Source organism: Eufriesea mexicana, unplaced genomic scaffold, assembly GCF_001483705.2.
Source record: "Eufriesea mexicana isolate 0111107269 unplaced genomic scaffold, ASM148370v2 scaffold2645, whole genome shotgun sequence".
NCBI classification, from domain to species: Eukaryota; Metazoa; Arthropoda; class Insecta; order Hymenoptera; family Apidae; genus Eufriesea; species Eufriesea mexicana.
In genome coordinates this window covers 1153447-1174349 of record NW_016910703.1, presented here as the reverse complement: position 1 = coordinate 1174349, position 20903 = coordinate 1153447, and the positions used below count along the sequence as shown (strand labels likewise).

The 20903-nt window shown below is 35.8% G+C and overlaps 1 protein-coding gene across 1 annotated transcript in view; it reads right to left on the bottom strand.

Annotated features, from left to right (window-relative positions):
• LOC108550246 (uncharacterized) overlaps positions 1-20903 on the bottom strand; it is a 219052-nt gene that overhangs the window by 99131 nt on the left and 99018 nt on the right. Inside the window, exons 2-3 of the mRNA XM_017903945.1 lie at positions 12759-12967; positions 4512-4647 (exon numbers count right to left, since the gene is read on the bottom strand). Of these exons, the coding sequence (XP_017759434.1) occupies positions 4512-4647; positions 12759-12967 (345 nt within the window). The remainder of the gene's footprint in view (positions 1-4511; positions 4648-12758; positions 12968-20903) is intronic.

Below are 20903 nucleotides of genomic sequence, written 5' to 3'. Positions count from 1 at the left end.
TGTATCAAATATTTTTATTTACTCTGTTCGTCAAAACGGTAATAACAATGATAATGAAAAATTTGTAAACTTTGAATGTTAAAAGCGAAGGAATATATTTATTTTAATAATTTCATTAATTCTGTATATTGCATTCAACTGTATATTTATATTTGCATTTCAAATAAATCTCCTGCGTTATTTTGCAAGCCAATTATCGAACAATCGAACAATACTTAAATCTATATACATGATCGACAAGGTAGGATTTTTATTCATTAAACAGCAAAAAATATAGGGGAAAAAGATATTGAAAAGGGTCCACTTATTAACGTAGTGTTATTAACACGAGTCTTATTAACCCTTTGCACTCGATAGGTGATTTTCAGTCACCATTTCATAAAATTTGGAAGATCGATAGTAATTAATATATCAACTTTAATGTAATGTAACAGTGTGCGAGGTATCGAGATCAAATAATTCTACAATTTTATTATTATACAATTCTTTATTCACTCCTCAAAAAGGAATCGTCAGTATTTTAGTAAAGAATCTTTGAATTTCTACTCTTCTCTAGCCAAAAAATCGTCGAGTGCAAAGGGTTAATACTACTTAGTAACGTATAAGATAAGTTTTCTGCAGATGATCAAGAATGTGTAAAAATTTGCGAATGATTATCTCGTTTCTTAACTTCTGCCAACAAACGAGAATTAATCCGAAAATTCCTTTTCAAAAATCGAGTCTGGAATATTGTTAATTATTCAGAAGTCAAGAGCACCGTCCGTTTTCTGCGTGCTGTCGTATTTACTGTCTTCAGAAGTTCAGGCCTTTCTTCGTCCCCGTGTATTCGTTTGCACGAAACTCTGCTTCAATATTTACGCACGCAACATTCACCGGAAAGTTTCGCTTCTATCAACTTCTCGGATTTGAAGTTTCAACTAAACTTCCACAATGAATAAATTGGCACGCGGCTATTGCGCTTTTACGAAATAATGAAGCAACGATATCGAACTACTGTAATCCTGGTTCAAACTTTTCCATCATTATCAATTAACTTTCGCAAACGGGAGAAAAAGAAAAGTACAGAACAAAAACATAACGAGACACAACTAACGAACATTTCCCTTCTCGATCGATTCGACTTTTTCTTTGTTTTACGAAACGTTGAAGTAGCAGGGAACATGAATATCAAACTTTGACTGTCGACTGTCGACACGTATAACCTATAGCACGGGAATTGTGGAACGGTGAGCTTAAAACAATTAACGAGAAAGCGATAAAGAAGTTAAAACGTCGAGGGCTTCTTTGTACTTTGCTTAACATTTGAAGATACTTTTAAAAAATATTTATATTAATCCCAATGTATATGGAGAAATATAGTTATCACGGACTCGCGTGATTTTTTGAGGTTAGGATTTGTTGAGGTTAGAATCTAACGTATAGAAGCCAATCGCGAAATATAGGGAGATCTTTTTATATCATAAAATTTATAATTTTTAATTTAAATCTCAAATTTTATTATTACCACGAATTTGAAATTAATAATTATAATATTATAAAATTTATTGCGTTATATTTATGATCATTTTAGCAGTAAATCTCATTTTTGTTCATCTAGAAAATTGAATTATAATGTTCTGTAGTAGTACTTAGTAGCCTGATTCCATTTTATACGAAATGATGAAAAGAGAGATTAAGGGGTATCCATCTAGAATTACATTGGATTAATGGATCTACTTCTTAAGCAGGTCATACTTAGAAATATGTATATTGGAATAATTCTTAAAGACGTTCGTGAATACGAATCTGGATGAAAACGTATAATTGTCTTTTTTCCCATGAGCAATTAAAAAATTCATAGACATTAATTTACACAATAATTTAACTGTTAACATATATACAGTATGGGACAAAATGATAGCTGATTTTATAATATTTAGTGTTTGTTGGAACTAGAGTAATGTACACAGAGGATACATTTTTGAATAATATGAAGAAATGTTACCTGCAGTTTTCATCTTCCTTTACAAATTTCACTTGCTTATGGAAAAAATGAATGCGATAGTATAGAGAATCGTAATCTAGGTACCAAAAAAGAAAAAAAAAAACGAATTAATGAGATTTTATATTTTTATATTTTATACGAATGCGAATCTGGTAACAAAAATTGCTTGTCATTAGGTTCAGTTCAAAGAAATAGAAACAATTGATTTTTGCTACATTCGCACAAAATACTCGAAAGATTTAATTTCGCCACAATATTTTTATTGTCTGTTTCATATAGTACTAAGCCACTTTTACAAAATCAAATTAGGCATATAAACATATAATATTTTTTCTCAAAACATGCCGCTTATAGTTATTCAAAAAGCACTAAAAAAAAAAATTGTAGAACGTACTAATTAAATTGCAAAAAAATATTGAACGTTTACTTAAGTTCCTATAATAACCATGTTCAAATATTTACTCATCCACCACATATCCATAACTCTCAAAAAGAACTGCAACCTCCATATTCCATATTTTAAATGCTACCTCCCGCTTTCCATTAATTAACTGTTCATCTAATTACACTCGCAACGCACACTGCTATGCCCTTATATTAACCAAATTCAAACGATATCACCGTTAAACTGTCTGGTATTCTGCCCAAAAAAGGACGGAAAAAGAAAAAAAAGAAAAAAAGAGAGAAGATAAAAATTAGAAACAGGAAAAACGGCAGCGAAGAAAGAAAGATTGCTATGAATTCAAGAAACGCGTTAACGTACCCGCGATCATGTGGCATGCACTGATTAACTCTAGAAGCACTCCTTTGATCTAGCCGTGGCGTTCTCGAGGAAATTAGAAACACTCCGCGAATTTACGTGGGAGCCAGTTTCACAGCGTACCTACCGTGACTAGGTACATACCTGCCAGGCGGCGTACACGGAATCGTTCGCGACAACGAAGCCGATTCTCTGTCTCCTGGAGTGGGTCGGGATAAGGGGTGCAACCGGTTCGGATCAAACGCGAGCAGAGTTAATGACGCCATCAAGGAGAAACTTTCTCCGCGAGGTACGCACGGCGCAGCGGAAATTCGTGTGGATTCAACGCTGTCAGAGGAGTGCAGTCTAGGGTACGACGCAAGGGGAAGTCCAAATCTACAGGGTGTTCCTTAATCTTGCTGTCGCCGTAGCATTGCTTTGACTGCTCGCAGGATTTCAAACGTTCCTTGCCAGTGGAATCTTCCAGCTGTATTTTTGAATTATACAAGCAATTTCATCCGCTTTCTCCGGAATATTTGATAATTTAAAATGGAGGATGGAAGAAAAAGGAAGGTATACGAGATAACTTTTCCCGGGATCGTTGAAGATGGGGTATAAGGTTGCTTTGTATATAGGGCTCGTTGAAGTTTCTACAGGGTGGTTCTGGGAAGTGGACCGAGTCGTAGATCTTTGTAGGAAGAATTGGGAATTGCGGGGAAGAAAATTTAAAAGGAGAAGATTGCAGTGTGTGCTGCATTTTATGCACCTTGAATTCTTTAGGAGTAGGTATATACCGATGTACCTAAGATATGGAGATATATTGTATCTCGGATAAAATTTTGTATTATTCTTTCTGTGGCAGGTAAAGAAACTTACTGTTAGGTCTCTTATTTTCATCACACGCAATGAAAGTTTTCATGTTTGATTGGGAATGCAAATTATTATAGATGTCCCTCGCAGCATAATGTAATTCTCATATTTCGTTCCAACTTTGTTTCCTCTCTAAAAAAATATTAATATTTCGTAACGAAGAAACAGCTTTTTTCTTATAAGAACGATGATTTGTAATGTAGAAACAGAACATAGGAAATGATTATTACATTAATGATGAATTCTGTTAAGAAAAATATGAAACATAAGAAAGCTCCTTTTGTTAGCACACTTTCCATCATAATTCCCTGTTTGATAAATCCTTCAGGAAGCATATGGCAATTATACTACATCTCATAGAACCTTTGATCCAAGAATCTTGAAACATCTTCAGACGTCTAAATAACTATTTCATACTACTCACAAAATCCATTACAATACAAAGCATGCAATAAATCACTTGCACAAAAATAATACACAATTCTTTCTTATCCTAATAAAATATTAAAGTCCATATTCCCTCAATCACTTCCAAAGTTCTCCAAACCAAATAAAAATATTCGAATAATACCGTTCATCTTTTTCAAATCCAATTTTCTCAAAACCACAGGAACAAAATTTAAATACACCCTTGTTCCTACCCCTAAAATCCAACTGAAGTTCGGAGAGAAAAATAAACGAGCGAAAAGTAAAAATGAGCAGGAAGGAAAATCCATTTTTCGACCGCAGTTTGTTGAACTTCTCGTAATTCAGCAAAGCACGGTGACTTACGATGCCATACACGCGCGAGTCGCGTGCATCGGTAAGGAAAGGGGACGCGAGAGTGGTGAGCAACGAGCATCGCGGAGGGTAGCCCAGAGCATGCTGAATACGTCGAGTTCCCGTGATATTCTGTAATGTCATGAAGCATGTACTTACACACTACCGTGAGATTCTTCGAGACCAAGGCCGTGGAGAAAGTCGGCGCGTCCGCCGTAACTTCGCAACTGAACGTACCCGAGAGGGCGAAGTCGACGTCGCGCAGCGTTACCTGGCTCTTGTTCGAGTTCCCGTCCTGAAACAGAGCAACGTGTGTGTGCAAAGTGAATGCAAATAGATATCAACCGCGGCGACACGCGTTATCGCACGCCGCCAACGGTACGTTAGACCAAGCACCTCCAACCCCCGTTCATGCCCTCTTCGATTAACGATAACTCGATTTACCTGGACCGGTTATAATTCGAATTAAATTCCATACCGGATGCGACCAACTACTGGATTTATTCGCTCGACTCTTTATCGTTCGCACGAGGGTCGAACGGGAGTACGGTTCATTGACTTGCTTTTTCTCGCGTTCCAACCGGATAAGAGAAAAGTCGGTGAACGCTGTATAACCGATGAATTAAGCCAACACCGTGACGAATTGATGGAATGAAATGTGCGTTGAGTTTATCCGAGGGAACAACAACTGTTGTTTAGGCAAAACGAGAGGATGGAATGGGAATTGAGGGTGAAATCGAGGTAGATGAAGGGATTCTTAGAGTGAGTGGAACTTTCTGTGAACCATGTGGACTGCTCTGTTTTTGGAGGTGGAGAAGTGTGAAGGATATGCTCTGTCTACCAATTTTGATGTATCATTTACGTTACCACGCATCATGGTAGAGGTTGTTTTCTTCGTAGGAACGCGTGAGATGCTCTAAACGTTTTATGCTCTAGAACTGATAAATTTGTACGATAGCTTATATGTTAATCTGTTCTTTGTTAACTCGTCGAAGCCGCAATTCTTTTCTTTGAAATCGCGATTCTAATTGTTCGAAGTCTCGAATTTGACTATCTGAAGTCTCGACTATGATTGTTTGAAGTTCCGAAGTTAACTGTTCAAAATCTCGAATCTGACTGTTTCAATTTTGGTTGATTTCTGATTCCTCGTCTTGGCATGTCGAGGATGCCCGCTGATTGGTTATTTTGAGAAATGTTAATATTCCAATCAACAGCATTCTCAGTGTCGTGACCACCCTTCCATGCGCCCTTGGCGCGCCTTCTTTTGGAAAGGGTGGGACGATACCTGAGCAGGCGTGGGGTCACGAGTTCTACTCAAGGGTTACGATATTCAAGGGTTAAAATAAATCATTTTTATATTTACATCACTGCCTACCCAACATTCTTACAAATATATTATGGGTAAATCATAATATTTAAAATGGTATAATAAAGACAAATATAAAATTATGTTCCTATTTGAATATAAGTTAGTATTAATTTTCTCAAAAAATTTAGGAATAAACTAAGTCATTCACAGATCAAAGATTAACGCCACTTTTGGAATTTAAATATTAAATAGATTTTGAGGTGTATAATAAATAGCACTGCAAGCTATTGTACCACTAAAGTGCAAATAGCACCAATGAGATTACATTATTTATTGTTTCACGAGGCATATAGAAGGAACGATATAGAAAATATTTTCTCATTAATATTTGTGGTGTTTCGTGAAAGATATATATTTCAGGTAATTTATATGGAATAAAATTTAATAATTGCATTACGCATAACGAAGTTATTTTCTCGCAATATTATGAATGGGTGATTATTGACAAGCTGTCCGTATTTAATACCATACTAATAACAGAACAGATTCATTTATTAACCTTTGCATATAAATCACGATATACGTATTTGTTTTTGTTCCACAAAAATTTATAAAGCAAATTTTATTAATAGTTAAGTATATAGTTACCAAGGCTTTAGAAATTTGTTAGAACAATAACTCATGGAAATTGCAGATGCATTGACATTTTTTCACGTTGGTTCAATTTCATGGTATTGATAAGTATATTTATTCAAATATATATATATTTATTAAATAATATACTTTCGTAGAAAGCATTATACCTAAATTATCCATTAATTCTCTATTATCCTGAGCGATAAATATTAAATAGTCGTAATTTTTTACTTTATATCGTAGGTCAAAATCGATTTCCTTTAACAGTGAAACAAATAAAGTTAATTCAATATGTATCGTATTATCTGTATACATAGTGTTTTATTTTATACTCGGATATATTTTCTAAAAGATTCTTCCCGTATAAATTTTTTGGCATAGAATTTCTTAAATCACGTTATGTCATCGTGCACTACTATCTTTTGTTTGAAGCTAAATTTGCTTGAAACTATCGACACGTCTATTGTCTTGTACACCTATCTGAACCTTCGCTGTTCAAACTTGAAGTAATTTGACGTAATGGAAGCGAGACATCGAGAAACGAAACGGATTGACCTTAAATCTTTTCGGTGTATTTTATTGCAGAACATTTGAAATCCGACTTTCAGAGTGTAAGCATCAATTCAAGAGATCTTCTATGACACTGCAGAACGTACCAGGTTATGCAATACCGTATATCATGTCTGTCAAGCATAAATATTGGATTTTCAACGATTCTCTTTTCAAACTTTTTTCCTCGCTGAATCATTAATTCCTGTCCTTTGTGAATTATGTATGAAAACAATCCTAATCTCAAATATTCCTTGATATTCGATAACCATATTCACCTAACTAAAAGCAGTATCTAAACACAAATTTCACTAACTTTAACACTGACACAAATAATACATAACCAATCATGGATGGAAGCCATTATGAAACTTAGAAATTGAAGAGGATACTTTGGAACATAGCGTTCGAATACTTTCGTGAGTCATTGTCATCCCGTATGAGATATAAAAAGCTAAAAGCTGTATTAATTATTCTAATAATATATATATACACAAATAATATGGTATATGAATATCATTTAAAAGAAAACAAATTTTTTAAAATGACACTTTTAGAATTTTTTCATTTCTACTCTTCGACTGAATACTTTAATTACATCTTAATTGAGTATACGATTCGTGGATATGTTCGATATAATTAACAATGGTAAACACATAAACAGAGTAACAACGTTTCGCGTTATTAATATCAATTAACAACTAATTCTGATAATTGCTATTATAGCGGTAATCTGATTTTACAACTTTGTACATTGTTCAACCAATAACATATTGTATGGCGAGCTGACAATGGCATGAATGATGCAGATCGTCATTATATCTGCTAATCTAATCAGGGCGATTTTTTGCGTTCACCGATTTCGCAAAATTCCTACACGAACGAACACGTATCCGCTGATTATTAATACGTAAATTAGTATTAACGATCGTACCTCGAAATGGTTCCCGTTATTGGATGATTGGGATTCTCGAACAAAAGCGTATTATTTAAAGCGGACCACAAGCTCAATGAGAATTCAATTTGCACGTTGCAATTTGCGTGGAGAATTAACAGTTTTGATGACGTTACTTAATCGGCAAACAATTGTTTTGTTGTCGGTTTCTTAATGTCATTGTCGTTCACGTATAATACAGTATTTATTCTATTTTTTATTCCACTTTATCCATTCGAAAATTATCGTTATAATAATATAACTAAGACTTGTCCTTAATTTGCATGGAATTCAATTTAAAGCCTGCTGATATAATCCCAGGGTACGTGTTCTGTTGAATTCGAACTGGACATCATCAACAATATGTTGTATATTTTTCCCATAGTAAACTACAACTGAGAGCTTTTATTAAAAATTGTGGAAATGAAAATATGCTTTTTACGATATACGCAGGACACGGGGCCGTTTTAAGTGACATAAATCGACTGCTAAATGCTAGTACTGTTGCGGTGAAATAGTATAGTACATTAAATGTAGCGATATTAAATATATAAATTCCACAAAAAAATTTTGACAAATGGACATTCCATGCCTGTTAAAATGTAAAAAATTTTTCTGAAAATATATGATGATAACGAAATATCAAGAAATACATTTATAATTTCGCGCACGTAGAAATATCACGAAATATCTGATACCACGATTCATCGATAAAAATGTTCAAATCCGATATGAGAAATTCCCTTTTGCGATCAAGAGTATTTCGTACCATCAACCAGCTCAGCTTTCATCGGTCGAAAAATAACTACAAGAGATACGGTTTTACGTGACTAATTCCAGGTTTACGTCTGAAATTCGCCAATCTAACCCGAAAACTTTTATATTTCCTACAATGCAAAGTCGTTATAAAAATATATTACTGCCGCAATAAACTCGCGTTTTATACCTTTTATCCAAAATCTAACTGTACCTTCCCAATACTAAACGCTTCTTACATATTTTATTCCCGGGCATAAAATTTCACGACCGCAAATTCCGCGTATGAATTTCACCCAATTACGTAACAATCAATACCTATGCTGCTCTACATACCAAGAACAATCCGGACGTATGAACGTCGAAATCGCTATCCGTTCCCCGAAAGACATCAATTGTGCCTGTAGGAATTAAAAGTTCCCCTCTCCTCTGTGCAAACAGCGAAACGTTAATGCCGGCAAAGATCGTAGCTCGACAAAGGATATTCTTTTCTTTTTTTCTCTTCTTTTTCTTTTCTGCTAAATGTTTCTCCGGTGACCGGGCAGCGTGGAGAGTAGCACTCGAGAAAATCGTCATCTTATCAGGAATTACCCTGCACTCGAGTAAATTGGCTCGATGAAGCGAGCGCGAAAGCCGAGGCACTGGGAGTAAGATAGCGATGAAGGCGAGGCTGAAGCACCTCCAGGGAAAAGTGGCGGAGGACCGTTTCATTGGAACGGGTAAAGGCAAAATATGCATAATTAGCGGGATTTAAATAACGAAGCAAGAAGATATGCCGCGGACGGGACGCAAGAGACAACGGGAGAAGAGGGAGAGACGGGAAGGTGGCTTTTAACGAGGACGAAAGAAACGAAGCCGAAGAAAGAGCTGGCTTTTTCCCACCCCCGCGTTGATTTATGTGTGTTAGAATGCGCACGATGGATGCTAAGTGGGTGGAGACCCACGGGACGCAGATTGAAAAACTGTTTATTACGGAATTTCGGGTTTTTTCTCGTTATTAAACTGTTATCAGGGATTACAGGCGTAGGAGAAATTACCTAGCGTGACTATCCCATTATAGACAACGGTGAATCGATTGCAATTTTTTCTCTTCCTGTTCTATATCAGCATTTCTCAACGCTGCTTGGCTAATGACATTCTTGTGGAAATTTGTATCCCCTATGGCCATCTATTATTATCATATCATTCAAAAATTCAAATTTTTAATAAATATACGTAAATATCGTGTACTGTACTCTCGTTTGTTTATATAAATCAACTTGCAGACACTTAGTATAAATATTTTCATGTAGCCCCTTAACCAATGCCGTTATAAATGAAACTATCATTTACCAGCAAAATGGGCGTTTCATTCATATAAGAATCACAAAGATCTGAATCTTATAACCAATCATCTGTACACCCTAAATGTCAAAACACAGCCTCCATAAAATGGTCCGTCAACGCCTAACTGATAACGCAAGTAAACGTTCACGGTCTAAAAGATCGCGTTCACGGTCGCACTCGCGATACGTTGGAAACGCCTAGAAAACAATTTTGTAGACTATACGGATCGCGCTATTTGACTTCATAAAAGAGAGGAGGAAAAAAGGAGCAGACCGTAACAAACAAATATACAGGGAAAAAAGGAACATTCGCTGCTCGTTATATCAACGCTGCTAACCAACGAACCTATCCATAGAGAAAAATGGTCATCCAGTTGTAGCAACAAAAGCTTCCAAATACTGCGAACGACACATTGTGTATAAGTAAAAAAAAAATCGGAACTCGGTAACAGTCACGTGACGATGAATCCACCGATACGACCTAACCTAATATTTCCTTCGAGGCTCAACAACGTTTCTCGGTCCGTGCTTTTATGCCACGTGATACAGCTATTGTGCACTGCTCTTGGCCAGAGCATGATAGAGAGCTGGTGCATATGGAAAGCGACGATAAACACGAAAAAGGGGGCTTCACGTTGGTGGATTGTTCATTCGATGGTCAAAAACACAGAACAATGACAAGAACGACAGGGTTAGGCGAGCTTGTTTTCAGATGCTTAAACGCGTGCACGCGTGATGGCGCCCCCTGTGAAACCGACATGGCGCGGAAACGTGGGCAACCGTTGCGTGCGGGACTGCGCGGAAATGTCCGAACGATGATAAAAGCGGCCTGTTTTACGGCGATTACAGCGGTCAAGGATGGTGTTGACGAGCGTCGGCCGGCCGGACGCGATAAAACCACATATTTGGATCGTCCCTGACCAACCAGAAGGCTAATCCCCCGTGATATCCACCGGTGTTGATTGATGCGGCCGCGAACACCGCCTTCCAAAATTACACCGGAAACTATGCGTTCTCACCCAGATTCATGTATTCCGAAGGGTCTTTCCTAATGGTGGACAGCTGATTGTAAGTCTCGTGGAATTGAGTATAATTCGCTCTTCCTTGGTTCAATTAAATTGTGGCACGAAAGACTGGATTGTTCAAAATTTTCCACTCATAGGGGAAGTTTATGAGAATATTATTACCACGTTGAAATTTGATATCATTTGATGTTTACCTCGAACTTCTGGATTGTTCTATTTACGTGATAACGTACTAGAACTTATTAATGAAGGTATAAAATTCATAAAGTAGATGCAAATTAATATTGATTTTTTGCATGCAAATGCTTTAATTACGATTTTCGAATATATTAGAATATATCATGGATGCTACACAGTCTACTCATAAAAATTCCGTGTTCATCTGTAATATAATTAAAAAAGCAGAGAGCCTTCGTTAACATTTCTCTTTATAAACGTTAGTATTATCACCTTGAGATGTGCTGATGAAGTGAGAATTGTAATTTTATTCAAAAGATAGCACGTATTAACATAGGAATGTAGGAGACAAAGGTTCGAGAAACTTCCCATTTTCCAGTTATAAAATCTGAACAGAGGTGAAATAATTAAAATAAATAAACGACCTTGGCAGGAAGCGACATATCAATCTTAATTTGTTCAATCCTTTCTATCTCTTAAAATATATCACACATTACTCAACTGTTAAATTTAAGTTTAAAGTACACCAATAAAATACTATTTTCAAACTTTGCAATGAACATAATTAACAGCCTATTTTATCTTTCAGGAGAAGGTTTAAAAATGATTGCAAATATTTTCTAAACGTAATGGATACCGACAAAACTGTATATTGACAAATAAAAATACAAAGTTAACTATACAATACCTTCCAATAACAAAGTGTCGGTCATGTTGACTAATAAAACGAATTAACTTTTAATTATTAAACCTTATCCTCTTGAGCATTTGCAATCAAAGCATTATAATTAATATCAAAGCATTGCAGTGAAACAATACAACATCATTCGAAACGACAGAAGTCATAAGTCATTAAAAAAAAAGGCGTGATCAAACGAGTGAACTCATAAGTGCACTTAATATAAATTGAAATCAGTCTTAAAGAAGTGAATTATGAAATTGACTAATTAAAAAGAATTTCCACGAAAAAATCCAAAATTAAATTTCATATTCTTACGGATTATCATACAAATTTAGAATTCTCCAGTTTTTAATGATTTATTATATAAGTCGATAAACCTGTATAGCAAAAATAAGCTAATAAAAATGTAAGCTAATATATTAGAAAAATACATAATAACGATTTAGAAATAGTTTAATTCTTAGGAGCATTTAAACCTTTGCAGTAAACGTTGGCAAATGGTCTATTGAATTATCTTTGTATCATAATTCATATATTCAAAAACACCTTTCCTTGTAAAACAGAGAACAAACTTTGTCAAAACTTCTTATCCACTCCAATTCGCACCTAAAAGATAATCCCAGCAGGAGAATTTTTAAATCTATAAAAATTACAACGTAAATATGTTGAGAAGAATGTTATCGATAAAACTAATTACATCCTTCACAAGCAAACACGATGTTAAACAAAAATCAAGAACCCAGGAATAAAATTCTTATTCCAAACAAACCAACAGCTCATACAGGCACACAAATAAATTACTCGAAACTTAATATTTACTATAGAATAGACTACTTTTAATAAATTTCTCTACGCAACAGACAAATTTACAACTCTATTGCCAGCAATAAATGTTCAAGTAGTACCAGCAATATATAACGGATACCACTTATCGAATCGTTAAATTACACACGTGAACGCTTGCGTGAGCTGACACGCGCGATAAAGGAAAAAAAGGCAGTATTGACACTTACGTCAACGTAAATCCCAGTGATGTTGAAGACTTTCATGGCCGGCTCCTCGACCGGTGTGTAACGGTAGAACTCGTACCTGCCACGGTACCACTTGAGGGAGTAAAGAGGAGCCTCCTCGAGATCGTAATGGCAGCGCAGAATCACCTTCTGACCACGTTGCACTACCTCCGGAACTACTTCTAGGCTGACATCCCGCAGGCAGCTCGCACCTTTGTGGGAAATGAGAACAGGAACGGAGCATTAAGTCTAGTGTGCATCATTAGTCCGCTTTTACTCCTCGCGCCGGAGGTTGCACAGCACGCGTCAGCGAGAAATTGCAATTCCACCGAATGACAATTCCTCTCGCTTCCTCCGCCTAACCCATTCTGTCTCCCTCTTCACTGATACGTACACATGCACACAGCGGCACACATCCATACGAGCATACACAATTTTTCTTCTCGCTTTTCCAGTCATCTGTGCCTCCTCCATTCGCCTCGTGTACCCTCGATCAACATATCACTTCCTTCCTCCCTTCCGCCCCTCTACTTTCGTCAGAGCTTTCTTCCCTATCACGAACCGATGAACATACTACTCTCTTCGGTATTTTCCGCTGACGTTCCGGTTCACTCGGATTATCGACGATTCGACCTATTAAAGCCCCGAGGAATTGAACTGTATACGTCATTCATATTAAAACAGAGTCGAGCTTTTGCTGCTTCTTGATGTCGCTGCAGGATGAGACCTCTTATTACGTGCTAGCTTCCGGCTACACGGAAGTAGGTAGACGTCGTTGAGCCACGAATAGGAACGAAACTCCGCGGGCTGATTTTGCCCCTCGAGAAACGCGAAAAACATCCGACTGATATTTTAGCGGCCATATTATCTTTTCCACCGAAATCGCACGCTGTGTGCTTTGCGGCGGAAAAGGGGACACTCGCGCCACCTACCCGAGGATTAACTATTCTACGCTGTAGATTCCAGGTTCCATTCGCCGTGTAAATGTACGATCTTTATTGACATTTCAAGGGTTTGCGTTAAAAACGACCTTTGTTATTTACAGTATGCACGAGATCAAGGGTGAAGTAAACAAGATAAATCCTAAAATTGATACAAACTATGATTGAGTATGACATTTCATTTTTGTACATATCTGATCAAATTTTTACGAAATATAATATTTCGTTAAATTTTACTGTAACGATATATCACGTAATGATTTTGTAATGTATTTACCATACTGGAATATAGAGGCATGTCTCATTCTTCCTTTTTAGTGTACTACTGCAGATATGGATTCAATGATAAGCAGGATTAATCTGGCCAAGTTCATAATGATAGTATTGCTTTGCATTGGAAGTTTTCCAGTGTGTACTTTTACTTCACTGACCAAGTTTAACTTTCTCTAGAGTATCCTGCTCAAGTTAAAGGTTTTAAGCAATGATTTATGTGAAACGTAAGGAAGAAATCGACGGAACTTTTTTCGAAAACTTCGAAACAGAAAACTCTGAACTTCCTTTTCTTGATTACGTGACCAGAATAAAACATAGAAGTTGAAATTTCTTTCTCGAAGTACAAGACGAGTTCCCTGACGTAACCAAACCAAACTTTGTTCTACTCTCCTATCCCTTTTGCTATTTCATTCCTACTGCTTAGTTCGACCCAAGGAATACCTTTTCTCGATTTCCAAATAATCGTCAAATATGCTCTTAACTTATTTCTATATTAATACTTGGTCTTCTGTATTCTTCCACACCAATACACCAATCACATTAACACCACACTGTCATCAAACGATCGTTATTATACTATAGGCCATGTTAACGTCATACGAATTTCAGCCGCTAGAGATCGTTCAAGATGGCCTGAAAAATACATAACATTGTCGTAAACTATTAAATAATGTAACATACATATGTACGTATGCTTTTATCAGCTACATACAATTATAAGTTATATAATTATGTAGATGTTATTTACTTACACTTAGATCTATGTTTATACGTATACATATGTACTCTTCTCATTTTGTCCTACATATTTACTTATATTCTCTTATTTTGCAAAGAAAATCTAGAGTTTGTTAATTCGATTATTAATGGTTTATGTTTGTTTAAAGTGCGTAATTTTATAAAGAAAATGAAAACGTTAATAGGTGATTTATATGGCTGTTCCAACATACGGGAGTCATGGAAAGTAACACGAGAATACAGGTTTCGTTGTCTGCAAGCTATCAGACGTAATTCCAAAATGTTGTGCAAAATGCATTCTACGAGATCATGGCGACCAGACTAGGTGATACGTAATATAAATTGTACGCAGTTGCAAACAGGCTGCACAATATATTGCACAATATACTATCGATTTTATGCCATTCGATTACCTATCAACAAATAAATATTAATACGGTGTGGGCATTATAGAGATCCTAGCAGTTTTAAAAGTACAAAAAATTCATTTCGAGAGGAATCACACTAAACAGCGGAAATACGGTAGTAAAATGGCCTTTTACAGCAGTTTCGTTTTGATCATGGCGTCATCGAAGTTCTTTTATTCGAGATCACGCAGGGTACTATCTAAAATAAGACGATAGCGCAACAGCGACTGCATTTCATGGAGAAAATTGTAATTTCTATATCGCTATACGTCGCTAAAACATCGACAAATATTTCATTTTACGTTTTTTTTCTCTTTTGCCATTCTTTCTTCATTTTTCACCTTTTCCCCTTTTGTCTTTTCTTTTCTCTTTTTTAAACGAAGCCGAAGCTTATTCAAAATGATCAGTGAATTATAAATATCTAACAGTAGGATTTTATGTTTCCAAAGATATCTTTTTAGCGAAAACTTAAAAAATCGTTTAAAGTAAAAGTTTTCATGAGGTAGTAATTAGAATTTACACTGTACACCTTTTAAAAAGTACTTTAACACGGCTGGAAACGCATGGTGAAAATTTTAAATACATTTTGATCCATGAAAGGCTTGGAAGCTGAAATATGTTTTCCAGTTATGCTCTTTCAAAAAGATGTCTTATCTTTCAACTTTACCACTCACTGAACTAAAAATGTACTTAATGCACAGATGGTTGCAGCTTTTGCTACACAGACACTCGGCTACTCTGTAAAATTAGCCACGATATAATAAGTATAAATGAAAATAAAAAAGATAAAAGGATAAAAAGATAAAAAGATAAAAAAGCTACAGGAAGCATATATTTCTTTTTCAAATACAGCCTTTGGAAAATACAGAAATCGTGAAATGCACGTATGTTTAATTTTCATCTCGTGCAACTGATTTATTTTCCACACTTCATTACATTTTTGCAAAGTGAATAATCATCTGGGTATAATAAAACAATACTATTGGAATTCGAAATCGGTTTATCAATTAAATTTGTAATTAACAATATTATTACAAATATTACAACTTTTTCGATATCAATTATATTTTCATTCAAATATAATTTGAACGATAAGAATATTGACACACCATGAAAATTGAATTAAAAAATCCCAATTATAAATTTTTACGCTCCACCCTAGGTTGAACATTCCACACAAATATCTTTAAAAACAGTGTTATTTGATTATCTAGTATAACGTGGATCAATTAGTACAACTCGTAACAAAGAGAAAGGGTGAACAAAAATAAAATAAAGAATCCATCAACCGTGGGTTGCGCTATAGTAGTGGTTACTATAATAAATACGAACGGCAATGTTTTATATTTATATAAATATTTTATATTTCTACGATCTCGTCGATAGGAATGCGTATCATGATCAGGTTCAGAACTATCCTACAAAGTATACAAGAAGAGAATAGAAATTCTGAAATGTTCTCTCTAAGAACAATAGAGACAAATACTAACGCCTTCTAAAAATTTTTCGACACTTAACGTTGCATACTTTCATCGACATTCGCGTAAAGGTGTCTGGCGACATTTGCCGCGGCAAGTACAGGAAAAATAAATGAAAATTCTTGGTGTACAAAAGCCAAAAGCTGCGAAGTTGGAGGAGCATTTCCTCCTTTCATTTCGAACTGAAAGGAATTCTAGGAAATGTAGGCAGGTACATGGCGCACGCTGAAAGTTTCTGGGGACTGCTTTTGAGGATCGCGATGTTCTCAATCTTCGTTTGCTTTCTACTAGTTTTCCTCTTTTTTCTCCTTCTTTTTTTTTTTACTGCGTTACCCGATGCACGAGAAAATATATCTCGTTTTGAAACCGAATTCATTCGAGGACCACAATGAGAGGCATTGAGCGACTGACGACGTGACTGATTGCAATTTACGAAAGCTCTAGGGTTTCTACGAACTCGATATGTTTGTAAATTTCAGTAATTTTTCGCTGATTTTTTAATTAGTTCATTGATTAATTGCAGCTTCAGTAAATTCTCTCAATAATATCCGTTAAAGAATTTTTAATAGTAGAATAGCTTTTCACTAAACTAATACACGTACACAGAACTTTTTAAAGTCTGTAGTATATACTAGTTTTTAAAAATATTTAGTTACTTTCCAAAGTATTTGAAACTTTCTAAATTGTTCACTTTGAACTGATGTTTATTACATGATATATTATTGATATTTCATTATACTTCAGCAGCTCATTTCAATTAATGATAAATTTCCCAAATATTTATTATAAAAATGCAGTAAATAATATTTCATCTACTATATGACCAGAAGAATTCCATAATCCCAGAGTCAATTCACGCACAAGATTTAAATTCGTTAGCTCTAATTATCAATAGCATGAATATCTTTTTCGCCCTCGCCTCTTCCACTCTCTGACTCTGTCTCTCTCTATCTCTCCTTTTCTTTCTCCTTCTCTCAATTCAGGTGCTTTCGTTCCGTAGAGAGACTTCGATCTACCGTTTCATTCTGATATTTTCAACGAACAGTGCACCTGCGAATGTGCACTAAGCAAACTAAGCTTCAATTCCTGACCCTAAGAGACCGTGATCAGAATTGCAGAATCCAGTTAGCTTTTCCTCCACGATGCCTCTTCCCCTTTCTATTAAATCGCACATGACCTTTATTCATTGAATTAATACTGTTTAACATTATTTGTAAAATAAAGTATTTGTAAAAAGAACGAATGTTTATAAGAAAAATACGTTTCCTTGTATAAATAATCTAAGTCCTTTCTAGGACTAATGCTTAATAAATATCGCGAGGAGTAAATCGGAGGGAAAAGTGATGGTAGAAAAATGTTTGTAAATAACAACTTCAAAACTTCAAGACTTAAAAAGAAAAAAAAATGAATCTTAATTCGTTCAGAGATAAAAATAAACAATTAATTATCCCAAGAATTAGCAGCAATTAAAATCTCGTTACGAAAAGAAAAAGAAATTTTAACGTCAAAATAAAAACTTTATTTCCTACTAATTCTCACTCTTCCTCTCCCACAGTCAATAAAATAAAATAAAATTTTAATTATATTAAATTAATATACGATAAATAGGAAGCTCAGTTGCAAGTTAATAAAACACCGGTACAAAATGTGTGCTGTTACTGACTATCATCACATGGAATAAAGTATCCGCAACTTTTTCCGTCCGACAAACATCCATCAGGAATTTCCATTTTGCATTTTAAATCTGAATCGGACGCAATATTCGCGGGTTCTTCTGCCAATGTTCCGATAGGTTAAACCAGAACAGCGCTCCGAACGCGATAATTAAAATCGCGCAATTTCCAGTCTTATCTAAATTTTCAGCGCGCGATCGTTCGACGTTTTGACCGGCGATAAATTTTTTGCGCAATCAGGTTCCGTCCGTTCATTTCTGACATTTTCATCCAATCCGGAAGCCCGGCTGCGAAACAAATCGATCAATTACGCTCCGCGTTCCTCCTTTTTTAACTCACTAGCGCGCTCTAGCGGCGGCTTACAACAGCGGTGGGGAGACCGTTGCAGCTGCGAGCACGGTTTACGCAAATTAAACGGCACGCGAAACCACGAGCTATAATCAGAATTGCAAAATTCCGTTCGCGGATACAGGCGGAGAAGAATATTGCCCGTTTTCTTCCGCCGCGATGCATTTTACAAGTCTGGATGCACCTGATGCCATAAATAAACGCGCGTACACGCTGTGATGTTGGCTACGTTTTATTAGGTTGTAACACGTGAAAAAACGCTCGTCCTTTTTTGTATTCAGGCGGAAATACGCTCATCCCTTTCGGGAAAAATAATGTCGACGAATGAAATATCTGTTCCATAGTATCCGCGTCGATAAGCTAAAGGACTTTGAATTTTAATTCAGCAAATGCCTTTCTAGTACTTTCTCATTTCTATTTTTCTATCCTTTTCTCTTTTACTTGTAATTGGGGATATTTCACAATGTTTTTGCGCAATAGAAGTTTATATTTAATAGCAGTGAGTTCTTCGCAACGACGTTGATATTAAAAGCACTGAATGTTTTTATGAAACAATATTAATTATTTATGTATTGTAAATTTTACTAAGAATAGGATTCCTGATAGATTCTTTCTTTCTTGGTTATAAATTTTTATTAGGAATGAAATTCTAAAATTTTGAAATAAATTCTTAAGTTGATTTTGCAATAGATGAATATCGCACAATAATTTCTCAACGATTTGATGTAAAACGTTTCAATTAGAATACATGAAAGTTAATTATCTGCCAACTTTTTTTCTACTTTTAATAATGGAATCACAGGAAGTACACTTGGAAGCCAACGATGAACCACGTGTTTAGCACTTTCCTTCGTGCGGGAATTAACTGAACAGAATAATTTCATTTAAACCAGCAAAGAAAAATTCGATCATGGTATAAATATGTATATCGCGTTACTTTAATGCAATGAATATTTTTCATGAACGTACAAATTGAAAGCTGAGAAATTTGATTACATCAGTTAAGTACATCAGTTAATATTCAGACTCCAAGCTTGGTATCCATAGTATCTACCCTGGAAGATCCAAGCTATACAAACACCGGACGTACAATCACAATCACAATCCTTAAAAGCGCAGTAAAGGAATTACGAAAGAGAGATATATACTTAAGCACTCGCTTAATATCTTCAATATTACACAAGAATAAAGCACTAAGGACATTTCAGCTCACCCAGAGATGGCTTCGTTTCAGGTGGCCATCTTGAATCACTGCTGCCGTACCAAGCGCATTAGTACGGTTCGTACAGACAAAGCAAACACATCGGTGAACACAATAAAGCGATATTTTCTGCTAGCCCTTTCGCAAAAAATCTTCCCTTCGTCGGACACAAGCAGGAAGTACGAGTGGAAGACTCGATCGTACCCAGGGGAATTCGATACTGTACGAGCGGCTTATTGTCGTTCCACGGGACTGAACTTTCGACTTTGAGACTGGTGCGACTCTAGTCGCAGTGAATCAAGCGGAAGTAACAAACAGATTTAGCATCGTCCCCAGTATTCTGCCCCTTACCCTCCTGCTACTATCCGTTTGCGCACGTTGAAAAAGCACGGTTTTTCGTACACGTCACGAGCACTGGCGCACCGAGGACAAGTTAACGAATTCCTTGAGTTATTACGGGAAGTTTGGCGGTTCGATAGAGGGAGCCAACAATGGCCGCGCCAGTGACGCCATCGCGATTTTTCACGTATACCACGCGTTTCCGTACAACCCGTCGGCCCCATCGACGATTCCATAATCGCGAATATAACAGAGACTTTTTCCACGGTAGGATGTATCATATTGTTCAGAAGAAAGTTCGGAACACGTGACAGAGTTTCGGGTGCGCTGTGTTAAGTGTCACATTGGGTGGAAAAAGTTTGAAGTTATGGTCTGGGTGTCACGTTGATCGTGCTACGATAGAAAGTGGCAAGCGAGAAGGAATATGATATTGGGTTATTTTATATTTGTGTTCAACTGCAATATTCAATTTTTACTTATAACCACGGATTTTGAAATAGTTCAAATTCCTTGCTCTGTGTACGAAGAAACCATTTAAATATCGTGTCTCTCAGTTTACGAAAATATGATAAAAACTAAATAACTAACAATAAATTATTAAATTAGTAGTAAATAAAAGAAATACAAAGTATTGTCCCAAAATATTCAAGTGACTGTAATATTTAAAAGAAATATTTTTCTAATTATTTATGAGCTTCATACCTTTCTTGTTCCTTAAAGTTTGAAGTTTGTCAAATGGTATTCAAGTAC